The sequence below is a fragment of the Pristiophorus japonicus genome, chromosome 4, assembly GCF_044704955.1.
Source record: "Pristiophorus japonicus isolate sPriJap1 chromosome 4, sPriJap1.hap1, whole genome shotgun sequence".
NCBI classification, from domain to species: domain Eukaryota; kingdom Metazoa; phylum Chordata; class Chondrichthyes; family Pristiophoridae; genus Pristiophorus; species Pristiophorus japonicus.
The window spans coordinates 138514017-138538008 of record NC_091980.1 but is presented as its reverse complement, the minus strand read 5'-3'; the positions used below and the strand labels follow the sequence as shown (position 1 = coordinate 138538008).

General features: G+C 46.3%; 1 protein-coding gene across 1 annotated transcript in view; it reads left to right on the top strand.

Annotated features, from left to right (window-relative positions):
* Positions 1-23992, top strand: part of lman2 (lectin, mannose-binding 2) — a 48706-nt gene that overhangs the window by 13987 nt on the left and 10727 nt on the right. The window contains exons 3-6 of the mRNA XM_070878608.1: positions 5838-5917; positions 8439-8600; positions 15260-15374; positions 16623-16742. Of these exons, the coding sequence (XP_070734709.1) occupies positions 5838-5917; positions 8439-8600; positions 15260-15374; positions 16623-16742 (477 nt within the window). The remainder of the gene's footprint in view (positions 1-5837; positions 5918-8438; positions 8601-15259; positions 15375-16622; positions 16743-23992) is intronic.

Here is a 23992-nt window from a genome sequence, read left to right as displayed (position 1 = left end):
GTACAGGGCTGCATTGATTGTACCCACATTGTCTTGTGAGCACCTTTGGAGGATTCTGAGGTGTACAGGAACAGAAAGGGCTTCCACTCCGTTAATGTGCAACTTGTGTGTGATGACAGTCAATGCAAAATACCCTGGGAGCACCCAAGATGCGTTCATCCTACTCGACAGAGTTATATCTGCCATGTTTCAGCAGCAGAAAGGTAGAGCTGGCTACTGGGAGACAAAGGGTACGGCCTCACCACCTGGCTCATGACACCCCTACGTGTAACCCGGACAGAAGCTGACCATCAATACCATTTGTTGCACATTGCAACGCGTAGCATCATAGAGAGGACCATTGGCATCTTGAAACAGCGTTTCCGATGCCTGGACCATTCCGGAGGCTACTTGCTGTACTCCCCTGAGATTCACAGTTGTATGCTGCATAACTTCGGCATCATGAGGCAGCAGCACATGGGAGTGGAAGACCCACTTGCGGTGAGAGTGGCTGATGATAATGTGGAAGATGCAGATGATGAGCAGGAAGACGACGACACGGATGAGGAAGCCATACAAGTGCCTGAGGCCGGAGCACGACGGCGGAGGAAGCAGGACCATCGTGCCCCTTTAACGATTGCTCGAGCCTTGCGCCAGCAGCTCATCCGTGAACGCTTTACTGATGCCTGAGGGCTCAGCGACAACTATTCCACATGGACATGTTTATTGTTTGGAGCTGTTTCGTAATGTTTGTTGTGTTAATGGAACATGAATCAGTTTTAATGTAAAATATATTTTATTCAAAAGTTTAACAATTCTTTTGTACTTAACTGAACTTTAATAAAATTATTCTTCTATCAAACTTTAAGATCACTCTACCACTTACAAACTTTTAAACTTGTAAATTTATATAACTTGCAAAACACTTTTAATTTGAGAACAGTTACAACAGTAACAACAACAATAATAACGAAGAAAGGCTACACCCGCCCATCTCTCCTCCATCCCGCTGCGCTTGGTCTTGGACTGTCCACCACCCCTGTCCACAGGCGGTGGCGCGGTGTTTCTGGGCTTGGTACCAAGCTTATTCTTTTTAACATCTCTGGTACTGCACACCTCTTGAGGGTGGGGGGTGTCAGTGTCAGGCGGCAAGTTGGAGGGCCTGGCATTTGACTCTTCATAGGCTGGTGTGGGGATTGGAGTAGGAGGCACAATTGATTCTGTCAATGAGCGTGGGGTCTGGGTGTGTTCCCTTATTGCAGCTGCTAACTCCAACATGCCATCCCTCGTGCTCCAACAGTGTTCGACCTGCAACATTCCCTCCCTCATGGTCAGTGACGTGGTTTGCACTACCTCTGACATTCCTTCCGTCATAGCCACTATTCCGTCACTGATGATCCCGGGTATTGTTCCCATTTCTTGTGTCATTGCTGTTACTTCTCCCGACAGTCCCGCTACCTCATTACTCACCCCACTGATGGCGTCCAGGAGTGATCAGGTAAGGTCAATGCTCTCCACACTCAATGACATCATCTGTTGGATCCTGCACCTCAGGAGAGCGCTGTCGAGCTCTCCCTTCCCTTCCTCCCCACGGGTGTGCCTAGCTGCACACCACCACTGGGACCCACAACCTTGGAAGGTGTGAAACCATGGAAAGTCCCATCAGCACTCAAACCACTAGTCACGGAAAGGGCTGTCACCTCCATTAGTGGCACCTTCTCCAAAGTCAGTACAACAGTAGAAGCTTCATCCAGCTCCATCCCTTCCCCCTCACCCTCACGTTCTTGGTCTGGAGGGTTGGATTGGAAGATGTTCTCTTCAGGCTCGTCTGCGTCTGAATCTTCTGCATCGTCAGGGTTGGCCTCGAGTTCTGCAGTCAAATGGTTAGCAGCAGAGGATGGGGCAAGGTGGGTGACATGAGTAGGCTCACACATCGCAGGCCAAGCAGCAGGCTGACTTGAAGGACCACAATGAATTTGCCGGACTTACCCTCTCCGTTGAGTGTGGGCCCAGTAGTGGTGGTTGCTTTTTTCCAAGCAGGACCCATCAAAGCAGCGACCCTCTCTTCCAAGGGTGCCTCCTCCTGTTTGAGTTCTTTCCCTTTTATTATGTGCCACCTTCCTCTGCAAAGATGAAAACCTAACTTTTGAGAGAGGGTGTCTTTCTGCTGGGTGGGACACATACAGCTGGTCACATTTACAATTGCAATTCCAGTGAATAAATGAAAACGTTACTTACATTAACTACTTGACCAAGTTTCTGCCACTTTTTACAGTGGCCTCCAGATCTCGTGGTGGTTACCATTGCACAGTAATCTTCTACAACTTGGTTCCAGCGTTTCTTCATTTCTTTAGGTGGAACTTTTATGTGACCTCTGCTGGTGTCAAGCTCCTGCCACCTGTTCTCAATCACAGTAACTAGTGTCTCCGCTTCTGTAAGAACTTCTTGGTCCTTGCACCGTATGCATCTTGTACTTCTGCAGCTGAAATTTTTCCAATGCTGTCACGCAGCACTCCTTCTCACACACACAACTGGCTCTTTTTTTAAATAAAAATGGCCGATTGGCAACATGGAGCTATACTGTGCATGTGTGTCCATTGCAACGACGTCAGGAATGTAACTTTTTTCCCCGCGCATACGCAGAAGGTACGCCATCGTTTTTCAGCGCAGACAGCAGGCTCTTTCTCCCCCCGCCCCCCCCACCAAGGCAACTGGGCACGCTGCGCGGCGCCAAATTTGAATTTACATCGGGAAACTTTGGCAAATTATTTCCGGGGCATTTCTGGCCTAGAAAAACAGGCGTAACTCTGGCAGTATGCCAGAAAACGGGCTTGGGGGAAAATTGAGCCCTTTAAATCTATACCCCCTGGTTGTTGACCCCTCTGCCAAGGGAAACAGATCCTTCCTATCCGCTCTATCTCGGCTCCTCATAATTTTATACATCTCAATAAGATCTCCCCTCAGACGACTCGGAGCTAAAAATTTTCCAGACCAGGCAACGTTCTTGTAAATCTCCTCTGTACCCTCTCCAGTGCAATCACATCTTTCCTGTAATGAGGTGACCAGAACTGCACACAGTACTCTAGCTGTGGCCTTACTAGTGTTTTAGAGTTGAAGCATAAGCACCCTGCTCTTGTATTCTATGCCTCGACTAATAAAGGCAAGTATTGCGTATGTCTTCTTCACCACATTATCTACCTGGCCTGCTACCTTCGGGGATCTGTGGACCTGCACTCCAAGGTACCTTTGTTCCTCTATACTTCAGCGTCCTACCATTTAATGTGTATTCCTTTGCCTTGTTAATCCTCCCCAAATGCATTACCTCACACTTCTTCGGATTGAATTTCATTTGCCACTGTTCTGCCCACCTGACTAGTACATTGATAGCTTCCTGCAGTCTGCAGGTTTCTTCTTCATTATCAACCACACAGCCGATTTTTGTATCATCTGCAAACATCTTAATCATACCCCCTACATTCAAGTCCAGTCATTGATATATACCACAAAAAGCAAGTGATCTCGTACTGATCCCTACGGAACCCCACTGGAAACATCCTTCCAGTCACAAAAACACCTATCAACCATTATCCTTTGCTTCCTGCTTCTGAGCCAATTTTGGATCCAACTTGCTGCTTTGCCCTGGATCTCATGGGCTTTTACATTTGTGACCAGTCTACTGTGTGGGACCTTTATCATCATCATCATCATCATCAGTAGTCCCTCGGAATCGAGGAAGACTTGCTTCCACTCTTAAGATGAGTCCTTAGTTGTCTGAACAGTCCAATACGAGAACCGCAGTCCCTGTCACAGGAGGGACTGATATTCGTTGAGGGTAAGGGAGGGTGGAGCAGGTTTGCTGCACTCTCTGCTGCCTGCGCTTGATTTCTGCATGCTCTCGGCGATGAGACTCAAGGTGCTCAGCGCCCTCCCGGGATGCACTTCCTCCAATGAGGGCGTTCTTTGGCCAGGGACTCCCAGGTGTCAGTGCGGATGTTGCACTTTATCAGGGAGGCTTTGCGGGTGTCCTTATAATGTTTCCTCTGCCCACCTTGCTGAAATCCATATACATCACATCAAACACACTACCCTCATCGACCCTCCGTGTTACCGCATGAAAAAATTCAATCCAGTTCGTCAGACACGATCTTCCCTGAGCAACTCCATGCTGACTGTCCTTGATTAATCCATGTCTTTCTAAATGAAGATTTATCCTGTCCCTCAGAATTTTTTCCAATAACTTTCCCACCACCGAGGTTAGGCTGACTGGCCTGTAATTACTTGGTCTATCCCTTTCTCCCTTTTTAAACAACGGTACAACATTAGCAGTCCTCCAGTCCTCTGGCACCACACCTGTAGCCAGAGGACTGGAAAATGATCAGAGCCCCTGCTATTTCCTCCTTTGTTCCTCGTAACAGCCTGGAATACAATTCATCCGAGTCTGGGGATTTATCCACTTTCAAAGCTGCTAAGCCCCTGAATACTTCCCCTCTCGTTATATTTATTTCATCTCGTATTTTACACTTCTCCCTGATTGGTTGGGCTATTTGGAATTAACCCCATTGGGCAGTCTATTGCGAATTGATCTTTTGGGCTGTTGGGAGTTGATTCGTTGGGCTATAGCTGACATGAATAGAGGTGAGAAAATGGAATGAAAATAACGTCAACATCTGTCAGCTGGAGGAAGTCCAACAGTTCTACTAATGTTTAAAGTGGTATATGAGTGATTTGGCTGACCTGGCAGGGTTTATTAAACCAGCAAATGAAGTCAGCATGGCATTTATTTATCTACAGTCACTCTCCGTTGAATCACCACGTTAGTATTGGATTTAATAAATTGTCATTTCATGCTATTTATCTTAATTTCAATTACTTTGCTCGCCCTCTCTTCCATCTTCTCAAAAAGCATTTTCTATGCATAAATAATATAGACTGTCCACCTTGGGTGGTTTAGGACTTGAAGTTAACTTATTTTGCCTATTTTTTCCACCAACCTTAAAGTTGCCGAACCTGATCCTGATCACTGGCCATGCACATGCAGCACTTTCGAGGGGGCTGGGCGGCTGGGCGGGGCAGGGCAGGGCAGGGTCACTGGATAGCAATCAGGAGCAGGAGACATGGCTGAGTTTTTCTCCCCTGAGGCAGATTTTGGGTCCCAGTTGTTGCTATGCCGGTGCTAAGCGAGGATAAAGCCAGTTAGTCTGTTTTTAAATGTTCCTCGGCTGCTGTCTTTGTTTGTTTGTTTTTTGGGTCTGGTCAGTGTGCCCTGCACTTAATTGACTGCTTAAGTTGCTGTGATATCGTTGTGTAAACCAGTTCTTATGTAAAACCTCCCCTACCGCCGCCACACGAAAGGCTAACGTTGATAGTCCAGGTGAGGCATTTCGCACAAGAACCCAGCCACTCATTCTATTGCTTGTTGCCATGTTTATCCACTTCTGTCTGTTGAACATTAATTTCTTAATCTGTGAGTTGAACCCCTGCCGGGAGTCCAATCTATATAAAAAGATAACCAAGACCAAGGCAGGAGATTAATGGGGGCAGGGTAGAATCGTAGCATAGGTTGCTTGGTCATAAGAGTGCTAGTCTCGGTCCCTAGAAAATCGCCTGTGGTGTTGCTGGCGGCTGGCACCAGTGGAACTGTGGATCAACACATTCTGGGCAGGAGGGGAGCAAAAATCGGGTGGGGAAAAAGACCAGTCAATTCTTGGTGATGTACACATATTGCAACCCCCCCCCCCTTTGCTTGGGCAATTTTTGGGAACTGGTGTCTTTATTGACACCTATTGTAATGGCAGTCGCAATGGGGATGTACGCGCGTAACTCTTCTTGGCTTTTTTTCCTGTTTTTTTTTTTTGCAGGCACCGTGTTTGGAAGCAAAGACATGTTCCATGGTTTAGGACTATTCATAGACACGTACCCAAATGATGAGAGTGCTGATGTGAGTGCCAGGTGATACCCTGACCATTTTGTCTTATTCTCTGCCCTGCTCTATATTCATACTCACTTAGACTCATAGAGTTTATGCTTGTTCGAATGTCTCGTTCTGTGGCTCAATGTCAAATGTCTGATAATGCTCCTGTGACGCTCCTTGGGATGTTTTACTGTGTTAAAGGTGCTATATAAATGCAGTTGTTGTAGATCCCGGCCTGTCTGGTTATTTTGCCTCAGTCCTGATAGAGGTTTACCCACCGGGGGACGGGTTATAAACAAACAGCCTGAGATCGGGCCATGAACAGAGCAGAAACAGTCCATTGACACGGCTCCACAGCTCAGGGTTTCTGTAGAAGATGTAAAATGTCTATAGTTGGGGGGCTGAAGTAATTTGCTGTTTTGTGCACAGTATTTGGGTTTAAAATTAATCTCACTGTCGCAATGCCTGAACACAGATTCCAGCCTTTATTTTACCAAGAAGACACAAAACCCGGACTGGAGATATCTGTGCCCAGGGTTTGGAATGGAGTGCAGAACACAACAAATCAGTCCTTCGTTCCTCGAAACACGAGGCTCTTTGTCCGTTTGCATTCTCTCGTGTTCTCCTTTTTTATTGGGTGTTCAGGAAAGGAAAGAGAAACCGAGAGGTGACCTGATCGAGCTCTTTAAATGATGCCGGGGTTCGATCGGGTTGGTGTAGAGAAGATGTTTCCACTTGTAGTGCACCAGAACTAGGGGCCATGAATATAAGATAGTCCCTGATAATCCAATCAGGAACTCAGGAGAAACGTCTTTACCCAGAGAGTGGTGAGAAGGTGGAACTCGCGGCCACATGGAGTGGTTGAGGTGAATAGCACGGACACATTTAAGGGGAAGCTGGATAAGTCCATGAGGGAGAAAGGAATAGAAGGATATGTTGATAGGGTGAGATGGAGTGAGGTGGGAGGAGGCTCGTGTGGAGCATAAACCCCGGCACAGACCTGTTGGGCCCAATGGCTGTGTCTGTGTGTAAATTCTATTCTATTAATTCTATTTAAACCATTATAAATCACTGGTTACGCCTCAGCTGGAGTATTCTGTCCAATTCTGGGAAACACACGGGCACCACACTTTAAGAAGGATGTCAAGGCCTTGGAGAGAGATTTACTAAAATTGTACCGGGGTGAGGAACTTCAGTTTTGCGGAGAGACTAGAGAAGCTGGGATTGTTCTCATTAGAGCAGAGGGAGATTAAATAGAGGGGTTTAAAATTGTGATGGGATTTGATGGAGTAAATAAAGAGAAACTATTTCCACTGGCAGAAGTGTTGGTAACCAGAGGACACAGACTTACGGTAATTGGCAAAAGAACCAGAAGCGAGACGAGGAGAATTTTTTTTTTTTTTTTTACAGCGTCTTTTGATCTGGAATACACTGCCTGAAAGGGTGGTGAAAGCAGATTCAATAGTAATTTTTAAAAGGGAATTGAAAATGATAAATTTGCACGTCTATGGGGGAAGAGCAGGAGAGTGGTACTCATTGGATAGCTCTTTCAAAGAGCTAGAATGGCCCAAATTCCGCCTCCTGTGCTGAGAGATTCTATGATTTTATGTAGCAGCAATGGTCTTATGCAGTGTATTCGTACCATATGTAAAAATAATCACCTGCAAGTCACTGCTTTGCAGCAGTCTGAATTCTCTCCTCCAATTGTGGCTACCAGTACCAGTGTCTGCACTCGTCAGTACCTCACCCTAGTGTTAGACACTTCTGTGGGCCATTTGAAATCTATCAAAACCAGAATTGGACTGCTGGATTCAGGTGTTGTGCCATTCAGGTGGATACAGTCTGAAGATTTCATGGAGCCATTTTTCCTGAATTTATGTTTTATTCTCTGTGGGAGTCGCTGGCAAGGCTCGCATTTATTGCCCATCACTAGTTGCCCACAGAAAATGGTAGTGTTGGTGCAAGCCCAAAACTGATCATTCTAATGCACTCCTGGCCAGCCTCCCACCTTAACGCCCTCTGTAAATGTGAGCTCATCCAAAACTCTGCTGCCCATATCCTAACTTGCACCAAGCCCTTTTCGCCTATCATCCCTATTTGCTGACCTACGTTAGCTCCCAGTCCGACAACGCCATAAGTTTAAAATTCGTATCCTTATTTTCAAATCCCTCCATGACCTCGTCTGTCCCTATCTCTGTAACTGCTTTCAGCCATGCAATCCTCCCAAGATCTCAGCTCTCCTCCAATTCTGACCTGTTGTACATCTCCGATTTTCATCGCTCCACCATTGGCGGCCGTGCCTGCAGCTGCCTAGTTGCTGCGCCTTGGAATTACCTCTCTAAACTTCTCCGACTCTCGAAGTCGCTCTCAAGTTGTTCCTTAAAACCTACCTCTGAACAAGTATTTGGTCATCTGTCCTAATATCTTCTAATGTGGCTTGGTGACCTGAATGCTCTTGTGAAGTGCCGTGGAACATTTTTACTACGTGAAAGGCACTATATAAATGCAAATTGTGTGTTTTAAATCTCCCAACTGTGTCCTGTTGCAGCGGGTGTTCCCATACGTCTCGGCAATGGTCAACAATGGGACTCTGCCGTATGACCACAGCAAAGATGGGCGCACCGCCGAACTTTCTGGATGCCCTGCAGAACTCCGAAACGTAGACCACGACACTTATTTGGCAATTCGTTATTCCAGAGGCAGGTTAACGGTAAGTGAGAGATTGCGGTACTGGGAACTTCGTATTACCTGACTAACTAGTTAACTGCCTCCTGTGCTGTAGAATCATATAACACAGGGGGCCTTTTGGCCCATCGGCCTGTGATGGCTTTTTGAAAGAGTCCCACCCCCTGCTCTTTCCCCATAAGTCCTGAAAATATTTATTTCTGCCACCCTTTCAGGCAGTGCATTTCAGATCGTAATAACTCGCTACCTTTATTAAAAAAAAAATTCCCCAATTATCAGAAATCTGAGAGCTCCGGTGACTGACTCTCCTGTCAGTGGAAACTGTTTCTCCCCATCTACTCTTATCAAAACTGAAGTCCCTCATCCTTGATACCATTCTGATAAATATCTCTCCAAGGCCTGAACATCCTTCATAAAGTGAGGTGCCCTGTGTTTCCCACAATTGGACGCAATACTCCAGCTGAGGCATAACCAGTGATTTGTCAAGGTTTACCAGAACTTCTACAAGTCTAAGAGACTATGAATAAAGAGCAGGGCAATAAGACTGGCACTGGAATCCGACAACTTTTAACATCACTATTAAATCTCCCTTTCACCTTCTCTGCTCTCAGGAGAACAACCCCAGTTTCTCCAGTCTCCACGTAACTGAAGTCTTTCATCCCTGGTATAATTCTGGTAAATCTGCTCTGCAGGCTTTCTGTAGTGTGACATTTCAGTGCATCCCAGGCCAAGGGTTAACCCACCACCCCCCAAGTCTCTGTTCCTAAACTAACTGGCTCATCTTCCCAGGAGGTTCTGTGGCAGCACCCCTAAATGACCATTACCCGTGAGCCTGGTAGGTCATTCTCTGCAGGGTATTTGATCGTTGGTGCGAGGAGGACGAAGGAAGAAATGTTGTTGCAGATCGAGATTGTATCTACATCCAATATCCACAATTATTTTCCCAAGTGAGGATCACTTGATCATGAACAGGAGAGGGATCCTGAACTTTCTTTTCCTCCTCCACTGCCTATTCCTGAGTTGATTAACTGACCCGGATCACAAGGAGCTCTCGTTATCAAGTGATAAGTGGGTGAATTCCTTTTGGTGAAAGTGCTGCTTTGAGCCTGGAGGCAAACTTTGCCCCAGCACGGCCCCTCCCCTGCCGTGTACTGTGCCCCCTCGAGGTTGAGAGGGAGTGCTGGGCAAGCAGAGCTGTGACTCTTCTTCCTGCCACTCCCTGTGGAGGATTGGGCTGCTCTTTGGCGCCTCCCTCATAATGTTTTGAGATTAGCAATTTGCCTTGTGAGGAATTGCAGCTGGCAACATGCTGTGTTGTACCTGTGCACTGGTGTTGGGTTGAGCAAACTCTGCTGCTGCTGAATAGTTTCTTGGTCACCAGCTGCTGCGTAAACTCGTGTGGTGCACCCTATTCCGTAGTTTAGTTCCGATTCTTTTATCAGTGCCGGTAATCAGCTTTGTAGCAGATAAAGTAATAGTCTTGATCTTTCTCCTCCCCATCTCTCCTGAAGGTGTTCGGGTGTGGCTCTACAGACACCAACAGTACTTGTAAACTGTGCATGAGCATCACAACCAAGCCTGATCCTGAACTTACACATACACACACATTCCAGTAGGGATCACTGGATAGCAGTCGGGGTGGTAAAACCTAACTAATCTTTCTCTTCCTCCCTAACCCTGAGGAATTGTGGGTGATCATAGTGTTTTTCCCCATTATTATTCCTCCCTCCCCCCACTTTGGCTCACCAGCTAAGATCGGCTGACGCAGAAAGTAGGAACATACAATAGGAGCATGCCATTCAGACCCTGGAGCATAGATTGGGATTGAAGCTACTTTGTATGGTGGAATACAACACTAGGCGGTGCCTCCACCCACTCAACTATCAAGTGAGCTCCATTGCTTTACACAGTGCAAGATGCTTTTTACGAGGTTAAGACCATAATCTGTCTTTGTCAGCCTTGGCAAGTGGGTTCAAGTCCCACTCCAGAGACTTGAGCACATAATCTAGACTGGCACTCAGTGCAGTACTGAGGGAGTGTTGCGCTGTTGGGGGTGCCATCTTTCAGATGAAGCATTAAACCAAGGCCCTGTCTACCCTCTCAGGTGGACATAAAAGATCCCATGGCACTATTTCGAAGAAGAGCAGGGGAGTTCGCCCCAGTGTCCTAGCCAATGTTTATCCCGCAACCAATGTCACTAAAACAGATTTTCCGGTCATTATCACATTGCTGTTACCACTTACTGTTGTGGGACCTTGTGTGCAAATTTCACTATGTAAAGCAATGGTGCTCACTAGATGATGGACTGCATCAAGTGTTGTATTCAGCCACACAGCCATGTTTACACTTCAGAAGTATTTAATTGGCGATAAAGCATGGTGGGATGTCCTGAGATTGTGAAAGATGCAAATTTATTATCAGCAAGAAGTCTCGTGAAAGAGCCGCACAGTGAGCCACTCCTGAGCCATGTAGATCAGAAGGTATCCAGTTTGATCCTTCTGCTGATCTTGGGTACATTTGTATTCAGCACCTCTGGAAAGGGGAAATCAGCCATTTTGTCTGCTCCCGATCACTATCCAGCAGCTCCTGCGTAATCTCAGGATTGCTACCAGTGCCACGTGCTAGTCAGAGTAGGAATCGCAGGATAGCTCAGAAGAATACGTGGCTTGAGGAGTGGTGCAGAAGGGCGGAATTCAAATTCCTGGGACATTGGAACCGGTTCTGGGGGAGGTAGGACCAGTACAAACCGGATGGTCTGCACCTGGGCAGGACCGGAACCAATGTCCTAGGGGGGAGTGTTTGCTGGTGCTGTTGGGGAGGGGTTAAACTAATATGGCAGAGGGATGGGAACCTATGCAGAGAGACAGAGGGAAGTAGAACGGGGGCAGAAGCAAAAGATAGAAAGAAGAAAAGTAAAAGTGGAGAGCAGAGAAACCCAAAGCAAAAATCAAAAAGGGCCACATTACAGCAAAATTCCAAAAGGGCAAACTGTGTTTAAAAAGACAAGCCTGAAGGCTCTCTGCATCAATGCGAGGAATATTTGTAATAAGGTGGACGAATTAACTGCACAGGCAGCAATGAATGAATATGATATAATTGGCATCACGGAGACATGGCTCCAGGGTGACCAGGGCTGGGTATTCAACATTCAGGAAGGATAGACAGAAAGGAAAAGGAGGTGGGGTAGCGTCGCTGGTTAAGGAGGAAATTAACGCAATAGTAAGGAGGGACATTAGCTTGGATGATGTGGAATCGGTATGGGTGGAGCTGCGGAATACCAAAGGGCAGAAAACACTAGTGGGAGTTGTGTACAGACCACCAAACAGTAGTAGTGAGGTTTTGGACAGCATCAAACAAGAAATCAGGGATGCATGCAATAAAGGTACAGCAGTTATCATGGGCGACTTTATTCTACATATAGATTGGGCTAACCAAACTGGTAGCAATACAGTGGAGGAGGATTTCCTGGAGTGTATTAGGGATGGTTTTCTAGACCAATATGTCGAGGAACCAACTAGAGGGCTGGCCATCGTTGACTGGGTGATGTGTCATGAGAAAGGACTAATTAGCAATCTTGTGCGAGGCCCCTTGGGGAAGAGTGACCATAATATGGTAGAATTCTTTATTAAGATGGAGAGTGACACAGTTAATTCAGAGATTAGGGTCCTGAACTTAAGGAAAGGTAACTTCGATGGTATGAGACGTGAATTGGCTAGAATAGACTGGTAAATTATACAGCAGATCGGCAATGGCAAACATTTAAAGATCACATGGATGAACTTCAACAATTGTACATCCCTGTCTGGAGTAAAAATAAAACGGGGAAGGTGGCTCAACTGTGGCTAATAAGGGAAATTAAGGATAGTGTTAAATCCAAGGAAGAGGCATATAAATTGGCCAGAAAAAGCAGCAAACCTTAGAACTGGGAGAAATTTAGAATTCAGCAGAGGAGGACAAGGTGTTTAATTAGGAGGGGGAAAACAGAGTATGAGAGGAAGCTTGCTGGGAACATAAAAACTGACTGCAAAAGCTTCTCTAGATAGGTGAAGAGAAAAATATTAGTGAAGACAAACGTAGGTCCCTTGCAGTCAGATTCAGGCGAATTTATAATGGGGAACAAAGAAATGGCAGACCAGTTGAACAAATACTTTGGTCCTGTCTTCACAAAGGAAGACACAAATAACCTACCGGAAGTATTAGGGGATCGAGGGTCGAGTGAGAAGGAGGAACTGAAGGATATCCTTATTAGGCGGGAAATTGTGTTAGGGAAATTGACGGGATTGAAGGCGGATAAATCCCTGGGGCCTGATAGTCTGCATCCCAGAGTACTTGAGGAAGTAGCCATAGAAATAGTGGATGCATTGGTGATCAATTTCCAACAGTCTAACTCTGGATCGGTTCCTATGGACTGGAGGGTAGCTAATGTAACACCACTTTTTGAAAAAGGAGGGAGAGAGAAAACGGGTAATTATAGACCGGTTAGCCTGACATCAGTAGTGGGAAAATGTTGGAATCAATTATTAAAGATGAAATAGCGCATTTGGAAAGCAGTGACAGGATCGGTCCAAGTCAGCATGGATTTATGAAAGGGAAATCATGCTTGAGAAATCTTCTGGAATTTTTTGAGGATGTAACTAGTAGAGTGGACAAGGGAGAACCAGTGGATGTGGATGTGTATTTGGACTTTCAAAAGGCTTTTGACAAGGTCCCACACAAGAGATTGGTGTGCAAAATCAAAGCACATGGTATTGGGGGTAATGTACTGACATGGATAGAGAACTGTTGGCAGACAGGAAGCAGAGAGTTGGCATAAACGGGTCCTTTTCAGAATGGCAGCCAGTGACTAGTGGAGTGCCGCAGGGCTCAGTGCTGGGACCCCAGCTCTTTACAATATACATCAATGATTTAGATGAAGGAATTGAGTGTAATATCTCCAAGTTTGCAGATGACACTAAACTGGGTGGCGGTGTGAGCTGTGAGGAGGATGCTAAGAGACTGCAGGGTGACTTGGACAGGTTAGGTGAGTGGGCAAATGCATGGTAGATGCATATAATGTGGATAAATGTGAGGTTATCCACTTTGGGGGCAAAAACACAAAGGCAGAATATTATCTGAATGGCGGCAGATTAGGAAATGGGGAGGTGCAACGAGACCTGGGTGTCATGGTTCATCAGTCATTGCAAGTTGACATGCAGGTACAGCAGGCGGTGAAGAAGGCAAATGGCATGTTGGCCTTCATAGCTAGGGGATTTGAGTATAGGAGCAGGGAGGTCTTACTGCAGTTGTACAGAGCCTTGGTGAGGCCTCACCTGGAATATTGTGTTCAGTTTTGGTCTCTTAATCCGAGGAAGGACGTTCTTGCTATTGAGGGAGTGCAGCGAAGGTTCACCAGACTGATTCCCGGGATGGCTGGACTGACATATGAGGAGAGACTGGATCAACTGGGCTTTTATACACTGGAGTTTAGAAGGGTGAGAGGGGATCTCATAGAAACACAACAAATTCTGACGGGACTGGACAGGTTCGATGCGGGAAGAACGTTTCCGATGTTGGGCAAGTCCAGAACCAGGAGACACAGTCTAAGGATAAGGGGTAGGCCATTTAGGACTGAGATGAGAAGAAACGTCTTCACTCAAAGTTGTTAACCTGTGGAATTCCCTCCCGCAGAGAGTTGTTGATGCCAGTTCATTGGATATATTCAAGAGGGAGTTAGCTATGGCACTTAAGGCTAAGGGGATCAAAGGCTATGGAGAGAAAGTAGGAAAGGGGTACTGAGGGAATGATCAGCCATGATCAAATTGAATAGTGGTGCAGGCTCGAAGGGCTGAATGGCCTCCTCCTGCACCTATTTTCTTTGTTTCTATTTGGGGTAAGAACGTGGTCTGGTTTGACTGTGATGCCTCCCATCACAGTTGAATAGCCAGCTCAGAACTTGTTATCTGGGTTCAAATATCTAGCTGTTTCGATGTGGAGAATCCTTATTCTAGACGGAATCTCGGAGATGGCCAACCATTCCTTATATACTGAAAACAGCTGGTACATGCAACATAAAGAAAACAAATCCCAAACTGTACAGAAGTGGGATAAATGCACAGGAATGCCACGTGTGTTAGTTTGTACATGGAGTTTTACACGGCATACTACAGCCCACATCAGACATAGGAATTAGTACAGGCCATTCGGCCTATCGAGCCCGCTGTGCTGTTCCGTTAGACCGGGGCAGCCCAGCCTTTTATTTCCTACATTCCTCAGTGTACCTTCATGTCCCTCCTTCAAAGCCGTGCGTTTTTTCTTATCGTTGGCTGCATCCCGGGGGGACCTTGCGGTGAAGACCTGCGTGGATATGGGTCGAGGGAATGAGCCAGCAGTTATAAGGCTGCCCGTCCAATGTAAGCATGGGGGGAGAGGGCACTGATCCCATTTACTCCACTCTCGAGTATTCGTATTGTACAGCGGAGCCCAGCAACGCTACTCGGGGCTGCATAACTGAGTGGGGAAGGGGGCAGGCGGTGAGCACTGTCCGAAACCAAATCAATAAATGGTGTAAATATGTAGAGTGTTGTGAGAGTTAAACACCCAACAGTAGTCGCCATTTTATTCTGGCATGCCTGGGGGAAGGGGGATTCAGTTGAAAATTCCCATTGCCCATTTCCTCAGTTTCTATTTTATTGCCCGTTCTCTCAGGTGATGACAGATGTCGAAGATAAGAATGAATGGAAAGAGTGCATCGATATCAGTGGAGTCCGGCTGCCCACTGGGTATTTCTTCGGTGCGTCTGCAGCCACTGGAGACCTGTCGGGTAGGAACAAACGTCTGTTTTATGACCTCATTGCCCTATGCATTACTCCGTGCTCAGTGGGTAGCACTCTCGCCTCTGAGTCAGCAGGCTGTGGGTTCAAGTTCTCCAGAGACCCAAGCACAAAATCCAGGCTGACACTCCGATGCGGTACTGATGCAGTGCTGAACTGTCGGAGGTGCTGTTTATCGGATGAGACGTTAAACCTAGACCTCTCGGGTGGACATAAAAGATTCCACAGCACTATTAGAAGAAGAGCAGGGAAGTTCTCCCCAGTGTCCTGGCCAATAGTTATCGGTCAACCGACATCACTAAAACAGGTCACTATCACATTGCTTTGTGGAACCTTGCTGTGCGCAAATTGGCTGTCACCTTTCCTACATTACAATAGTGACTACACTTCAAAAGTGCGTGAAAAGTATTATATAAATTCTTTCTATCTAATTTGCTTTCCTTCCTTTCTCCTCTTTCCTTATTTATTCCTTTCTTTACTTTATTCCTTTATTTCTTTCACAATGATTCCAGACTTAAGAATATAAGAAATAGGAGCAGGAGTAGGCCATACGGCCCCTCGAGCCTGTTCTGCCATTTAATACGATCATGGCTGATCCGATCATGGACTCGGGTCCACTTTCCCGCCCGCTCCCCATAACCACTTAATTCCTTATCGGTTAAAAAACTTTTTGTCTTAAATTTATTCAATGTCCCAGCTTCCACAGCTCTCTTACGCAGTGAATTCCACAGATTTACAACCCTCTCTGAGAAGAAATTCCTCCTCGTCTCAGTTTTAAATGGGTAGCCCGTTATTCTAAGATTATGCCCTCTAGTTCAAGTCTCCCCCATCAGTGGAAACATCCTCTCTGCATCCACCTTGTCAAGCCCCCTCATAATCTTAAGATCACCTCTCATTCATCTGAACTCCAATGAGTAGAGGTCCAACCTACTCAACCTTTCCTCATAAGTCAACCCCCTCATCCCCGGAAGAAATTAGTGAACCAGATGGGTTTTTACAACAATCCAGAAGGTTCATGGTCAGCATTATTGACACTAGCTTTTTATTCCAGATTTATGTAATGAACTGAAATTAAATTCCCCAGCTGCCGTCGTGGGACTTGAACTCTTGCCATTAGTGCAGACCTCTGGATTACTTCAGTAACATTACCACTGTGCTACCATTCCTATGTAATTACACACACTAGTTGGGAACGTGCTTTAAAACGGTTTGGGATTGAACTGTTCTTTCTCTTTCAGACAACCATGATGTTATCTCCATGAAACTTTACCAGCTGACCGTGGAACACGTGCAAGAGGACGAAAACATAGATTGGACGAAAATCGAGCCTAGCGTCAGTTTCCTGAAATCACCTAAAGGTTCGTAAACTGCCCTGATAATTCTTTTTGAGGGGACGGGGTAAAGAGCCAAAGATAATGGAGAGAAAAGGAAAGTGTCTTCTGATCCTTGGACTTATTAGTTTTCAATGGAGATTTCCCCTGAGAGCTCAACAGCTAAATACACTGCCTCGTGTAGTCCTCTGACCAGATGGTGGGCGGTTTGGTTCCCCCTTTAAAGGGTTGATACAGTGAGATGTCAACTATCCCACAGGCTCACAGTCCGAAAATGCCCCAATTTAAAATGATGAACCTTGTGTTTAAATCCCTCCACAGCCTTGCCTTTCCTTACATCTACATTGCCCTACAGCCCTCCAATTCTGGCCTCTTGCGCATTCCCTTCACCCCACCATTGGCAGCCGTGCCTTCAGATGCCTTGGCCCTAAGCTCTGGAATTCCTTATGTAAAACTCTCTACTTCTCATAGAATGGTTACAACACAGAAGGAGGCCATTCGACCTGTCGCACCCGTGCCAGCTCTCTGCAGAGCACCTCAGCTGATCCCATTCCCCCGCCCTTTCCCCATAGCCCTGCAAACGTTTTTCTTTCAGGTACTTATCCAATTCCCAATTGAGTCAGCCTCCAGCACCTTTTCAGGCAGTGCATTCCAGATCCTAATCGCTCGCTGTGTAAAAGAGTTTTTTTTTTAAAGTTACCTTTGGTTCTTTTGTCAATCACCTTAAATCTGTGTCCTCTGATGCTCGACCCTTCCGCTAATGGGAAATTTCTCTCTCTACTCTGTCCAGACCCCTCATGATTTTGAACACCTATCAAATCTCCTCTCGATCTTCTCTGCTCTAAGGAGAACAACCCCAGCTTCTCCCGTCTATCAACATAACTGAAGTCCCTCATCCCTGGAATCATTCTCATGAATCCTTTCCGCTCCTTCTCTCAGACCTTCACATCCTTTCTAAAGTGCGATGCCCAGAAATGGACACAATACTCCAGTTGAGGTTAAACCAGTGTTTTATACAGGTTCATCCTAATTTCCACGCTTTTTAACTCTGTCTATTCATGAAGCGCAGAAGCCCGTGTGCTTTTTAAACTGCTTTCTCAACCTGCCCTGCTACCTTCAACGATTTATGCACATATACCCCTAGGTCTCTCTTTTCATGCACCCCCTTTAGGATCGTACCCTTTAGTTTATATTTCCTCTCATTCTAGCAAAATGTATTACTTCACAATTTTCTGTGTTAAATTTCATCTGCCACATGTCTGCCCATTCCACCAGCCTGTCTATGGCCTCTTGAAGTCTATCACTATCCTTCTCACTGTTCACTATACTTCCAAGTTTTGTGTCATCTGCAAATTTTGAAATTGTGCCAAGTCATTAATATATATCAAGAAAAGCAGTAGCCCTGGGGAACACCACTGTATACCTTCCTCCAGACCAGAAAACAACTGTTCACCACTACAGTTTCCTGTCACTTACCCAATTTTGTATCTATGGGCTTCAACTTTGTTGGCAAGCCTATTATGTGGTAATTTGTTGAACGCATTTTGTAAATCCATGTACACACCACATCAACTGCATTGCCCTCATCAACCCTCTCTGTTACCTCATCAAAAAACTTGATCAACTTGGTTAAACATGATTTGCCTTTAACAAATCCATGCTGGTTTTCCTTGATTATTGTTTCTAAAAGTTTCCCCACTACTGAGGTTAAACTGACTGGCCTGTAGTTTCTAGGTTTAGCTTTACACCCTTTTTTGAACAAGGGTGTAACATTTACAGTTCTCCAGTCCTCTGGCATCACCCCCATTTCTAAGGAGGATTGGGAGATTAAGGCCAATACTCCACGATTTCTTCCTTCACTTTCCTCAGTATCCTAGGATGCATCCCATCTTGTCGTGGTGACTTATCTAATTTAAGTATAGCCAGCCTTTCTAGTACCTTATCTTTGTCAATTCTTATCCTATCCAGTATCTCCTCTACCTCCTTTACTATGTCTATGGCAGCATCTCCTTCCTTGGTGAAGACATATACAAAATACTCATTTAGTTGGGGGTTCCAGAGCTTAGGGCCTAGGCAACAGGAAGGAACAACCACCAGTGATTGAGGGATTATAATCAGGGATGCTCAAGAGCGCAGAATTAGAGGAGCGCAAATATCTCGGGGGTGGGCGCTGGAGTAAATTAGAGATAGGGAGGGACGAGGCCATGGTGGAATTTTAAAACAAACAAATTTTAAAATCAAGGCGTTAATTAACCGGGAGCCAATGTAGGTCAGAGATGGGTGAACGGGACTTGGTGCGAGTTAGGCCACGGGCAGCAGAGTTTTGGATGATCTCAAGTTTGCAGAGGGTAGAACGTGGGATGCCAGCCAGGAGTGCGTTGGAATAGTCAAGTCTAGAGATAATAAAGGCATGGATGAAGGCTTCAGCAGCGGATGAGCTGAGGCACGGGTGGAGACGGGCAATGTTACGGAGGTGGAAATCGGCGGACTTAATTATGTTGCAGATATGTGGTCGGAAACTCATTTCAGGGTCAAATATGACACCCAAGGCTGCGAACAGTATGGTTCAGCCTCAAACAGATGTTGGTGGCAGGGAAAGGAGCTTGTGGCAGGGATTGAAAACAATGGCTTCAGTCTTCCCAATATTTAATTGGAGAAAATTTCTGCTCATTCAGAACTGGATGCCGTCTGACAATTTAGAGACTGGAGGGGTCACAAGTAATGGTAGTGAGATAGAGTTGGGTGTCCTCAGTATACATGTGGAAACTGACGCTGTATTTTCGGATGATGTCGCCAAGGGGCAGCATGTACAAATATGACAAGGCTAAGGATAGATCCGTGGGGGACACCAGAGGTAACGATGTGGGACTAGGAAGAGAAGCTGTTGCAGGTGATTTTCTGGCTACGATGAGATCGATAAGAATCGAACCAGGCGAGTGCAGACCCACCCAGCTGGACGGTGGTGGGGAGCTGTTGGAGCAGGATAGTGGTCAACTGTGTCAAAGGCTGTGGACAAGTCAAGAAGTACGAGTAGGGATAGTTTACCGTTGTCACGGACACAAAGGTTGTAATTTGTGACTTTGATCAGAGCCGTTTCGTTACTGTGGCAGGGAGGGAAACTTGATTGGAGGGATTCAAATATGGAGTTATGGGAAAGCTGGGTACGGATTTGGGAGGCGAAAACACATTCAGGGTCTTTGAAGAGGGAAGTGAGGTTGGAGATGGGGCAGTAGTTTGAAAGACCGAGGGGTCGAGGGTTGTTTTTTGAAGAGAGGGGTGGTGACGGAAGATTTGAGGGATGGGGACAGTACCCGATGAGAGGAAATCATTAACAATGTCAGCTAGCATGGGAGCCAGAAAAGGAAGTTGGGTGGTTAGCAGTTTGGTGGGAATAGGCTCGAGGGAGCAGGAAGAGGGTCTCGTGGACAGGATGAGCCCAGAGAGATCATGAGGGGAGATCGGAGAGAAACTGGAGAAAGATGTGAGTTCAGGGCTTGGGTAGGAGGAAGTTTGGCCCGGTGGGCTAGGGGAAGGAAGGAAAGTGGCAGAGGCAGCTGAACGAATTGTCTTAGTCTTAGAGACAAAGAAGTCCATGAGCTCCCATGAGGTTGGAGGAGATGGGGGAGAAGGGTTGAAGAAGACGGTTAGCAGTGGAGAATAGAAGCCAAAGTTTATCTTTGCCTTCTGGAATAGTAGCATTTCTGGCAGATTCGAGGGTAGCAGTGCAGTGAACTCACAGGAGAGAGAGCATGATGAATTGAGATGGAGGTTGAAATCACCGAGGATGAGTTGTTCGGTGCTGAGGGAGGAAAGCAGTAAAGATATCCCTAATAAAAATGTTATGGTACTTGGATGGTAGAGAACAAGAATTTTAAGTGAGGGGGTAGAATAAGGCGAGATGCTCACAGGAGGAGAAAGTGTCAGAGGAGTAGGGGGACAGACCAAGGTGTGATTTGCTGATGAGAGCCACACCGCCACCACGGCGTTTTGAGCGGGGCAAGTGAAAGGTATAGCCAGGCAGGGAGGCTTAATTTATGGGTAAGGTGTCATCGCTCCTCAACCAACTTTTTGTCAGGACCATGATGTCTATGTAATGATCCACAATAAGCTTATGGATGGCAAGGGTCTTGTTCGCAAGTGAACGGACATTCTGGAGGGAGATGGGGGGGTGTCGGTGATGGCTGACCCACTGCCAGTCAGCGCTGGGAGGGGTGAGTTGGACTGGGAGGAGATTGGCAAGGTTAGCCCTCAGTTGGACAGTTGGGGCTGCTGCTCATAAGGAGACAGCGATGAGTGCCTCGATGGGCCCTTCGTAGGATGCTAAGAGAGGCACAGAGGGAAGCTGTAGGCTTATCTAGGAGGGAGTCAAGCCTGGGACAGCGGCAGGAGAGTAGGAAGGTGGAGAGTAATGAAGGGTAGGGATTTGAGGGAGGGCAGAGTATCCGAGAGGAGAGATGAAGGGAGGTATGGCGACAGGACAGTGGCCAGGGAGGGTTAGAGGGAAAAGGGGAGAAAAAGTGGGAAAAGAAATGAACGGCTCAGGTCAGGATCAGCAGCCAAAGTGCGCATGCAATGGACACGGGGAAAGACTCGGGTTACCTGGGCCAGGTTATGTAGTAATTAATGGGATACATATCTCCTGGTAGGGAATAGGTTGGAGACAATAGTCGGGAGACCAGAGTTAAAGTCACAGGTCCCATGGAGGGACAAAGCCGATGTAGGCAACATGGGGCCGGTACGGAGCATCGACGGACCGCTGTCCAGATTCAGAGACAGGTGTAGCAGGCGAGTGAAGTCTAGAAGCTATTTGAAGGGTGGAGAGTTGGAGGATGGAGGTTGTTGCCATGGAATGCGAGTCGGTGGCAGTGCAGAAAGATGATGGCGAAATTGACGCAAATTGGAGGTCACCGTCGATCAAAGCAGCGGGAAAAATGTAAAACCACAAACCAACGACTAGCAAAGCTGGAAACCAGTAGGGCGAGTCACCGGACAACAAGTGAAACAGCAGCTGCTAGCCAGAAGCTAACATAGCTGAAAATCCAGTCGAACTAATTCAGCAGAGACACAGCTGCAGTTTAAAAGTTATTTAAAAAAAAAAAAATCTTTTAGCAGCAGAAATAGAGACACAGCAGGTAAGTCTTGCAGTATAGTCCAGTGCAGAACTGTGGTGGTACAATCCAAAGAAATGGCAGACCAATTGAACAAATACTTTGGTTCGGTATTCACTAAGGAGGACACAAACAACCTTCCGGATATAAAAGGGGTCAGAGGGTCTAGTAAGAAGGAGGAACTGAGGGAAATCCTTATTAGTCGGGAAATTGTGTTGGGGAAATTGATGGGATTGAAGGCCGATAAATCCCCAGGGCCTGATGGACTGCATCCCAAAGTACTTAAGGAGGTGGCCTTGGAAATAGCGGATGCATTGACAGTCATTTTCCAACATTCCATAGACTCTGGATCAGTTCCTATGGAGTGGAGGGTAGCCAATGTAACCCCACTTTTTAAAAAAGGAGGGAGAGAGAAAACAGGGAATTATAGACTGGTCAGCTTGACATCAGTAGTGGGTAAAATGATAGGATCAATTATTAAGGATGTCATAGCAGCGCATTTGGAAAGAGGTGACATGATAGGTCCAAGTCAGCATGAATTTGTGAAAGGGAAATCATGCTTGACAAATCTTCTGGAATTTTTTGAGGATGTTTCCAGTAGAGTGGACAAGGGAGAACCAGTTGATGTGGTGTATTTGGACTTTCAGAAGGCTTTCGACAAGGTCCCACACAAGAGATTAATGTGCACAGTTAAAGCACATGGGATTGGGGGTAGTGTGCAGACGTGGATTGAGAACTGGTTGGCAGACAGGAAGCAAAGAGTAGGAGTAAATGGGTACTTTTCAGAATGGCAGGCGGTGACTAGTGGGGTACCGCAAGGTTCTGTGCTGGGGCCCCAGCTGTTTACGTTGTACATTAATGATCTAGACAAGGGGATTAAATGTAGTATCTCCAAATTTGCAGATACACTAAGTTGGATGGCAGTGTGAGTTGCGAGGAGGATGCTATGTGGCTGCAGAGTGATTTGGATAGGTTAGATGAGTGGGCAAATGCATGGCAGATGAAGTATAATGTGGATAAATGTGAGGTTATCCACTTTGGTGGTAAAAACAGAGAGACAGACTATTATCTGAAAGGTGACAGATTAGGAAAAGGAGAGGTACAACGAGACCTGGGTGTCATGGTACATCAGTCATTGAAGGTTGGCATGCAGGTACAGCAGGCGGTTAAGAAAGCAAATGGCATGTTGGCCTTCATAGTGAGGGGATTTGAGTACAGGGGCAGGGAGGTGTTTCTACAGTTGTACAGGGCCTTGGTGAGGCCACACCTGGAGTATTGTGTACAGTTTTGGTCTCCTAACTTGAGGAAGGACATTCTTGCTATTAGAGAGTGCAGCGAAGGTTCACCAGACTGATTCCTGGGATGGCGGGACTGACATATCAAGAAAGTCTGGATCAACTGGGCTTGTATTCATGGAGTTCAGAAGAATAAGAGGGGATCTCATAGAAACGTTTAAAATTCTGATGGGTTTAGACACGTTAAATGCAGGAAGAATGTTCCCAATGTTGGGGAAGTCCAGAACCAGGGGTCACAGTCTAAGGATAAGGGGTAAGCCATTTAGGACCAAGATAAGAAGAAACTTCTTCACCCAGAGAGTGGTGAACCTGTGGAATTCTCTACCACAGAAAGTTATTGAGGCCAATTCACTAAATATATTCAAAAAGGAGTTAGATGTAGTCCTTACTACTAGGGGGATCAAGGAGTATGGTGAGAAAGCAGGAATGGGGTACTGAAGTTACATGTTCAGCCATGAACTCATTGAATGGCGGTGCAGGCTAGAAGGGCCGAATGGCCTACTCCTGCACCTATTTTCTATGTTTCTATGTAGTTCAAAGCAGAACCGTAGACTAGATGTCCAAAGTCCAGCAGATCGGAAACCAAGCTGAGAAAAGCAGCAGCTCCGTGTCAGCTTTGTGTTTTAAATCTCTCCGGCGAAGTGCCTTGGGCTGTTTTCCTACATTAAAGGTGTTTATAATTACAAGTTGTTGTTGTTAAGGCATGTAGCCTCATTATATTTAAATGACCGACCTGCCTTCTGCGAGCAGATTGGTCATTCACCCACGTCCCACCTCTGATAAATCTAGAGAGAGACTGTTCCCATTGGCAGAAAGGTCGAGAACCAGAGGATATAAATTAAAGGTGATTGGCAAAAGAACCAAAGGCAACTTA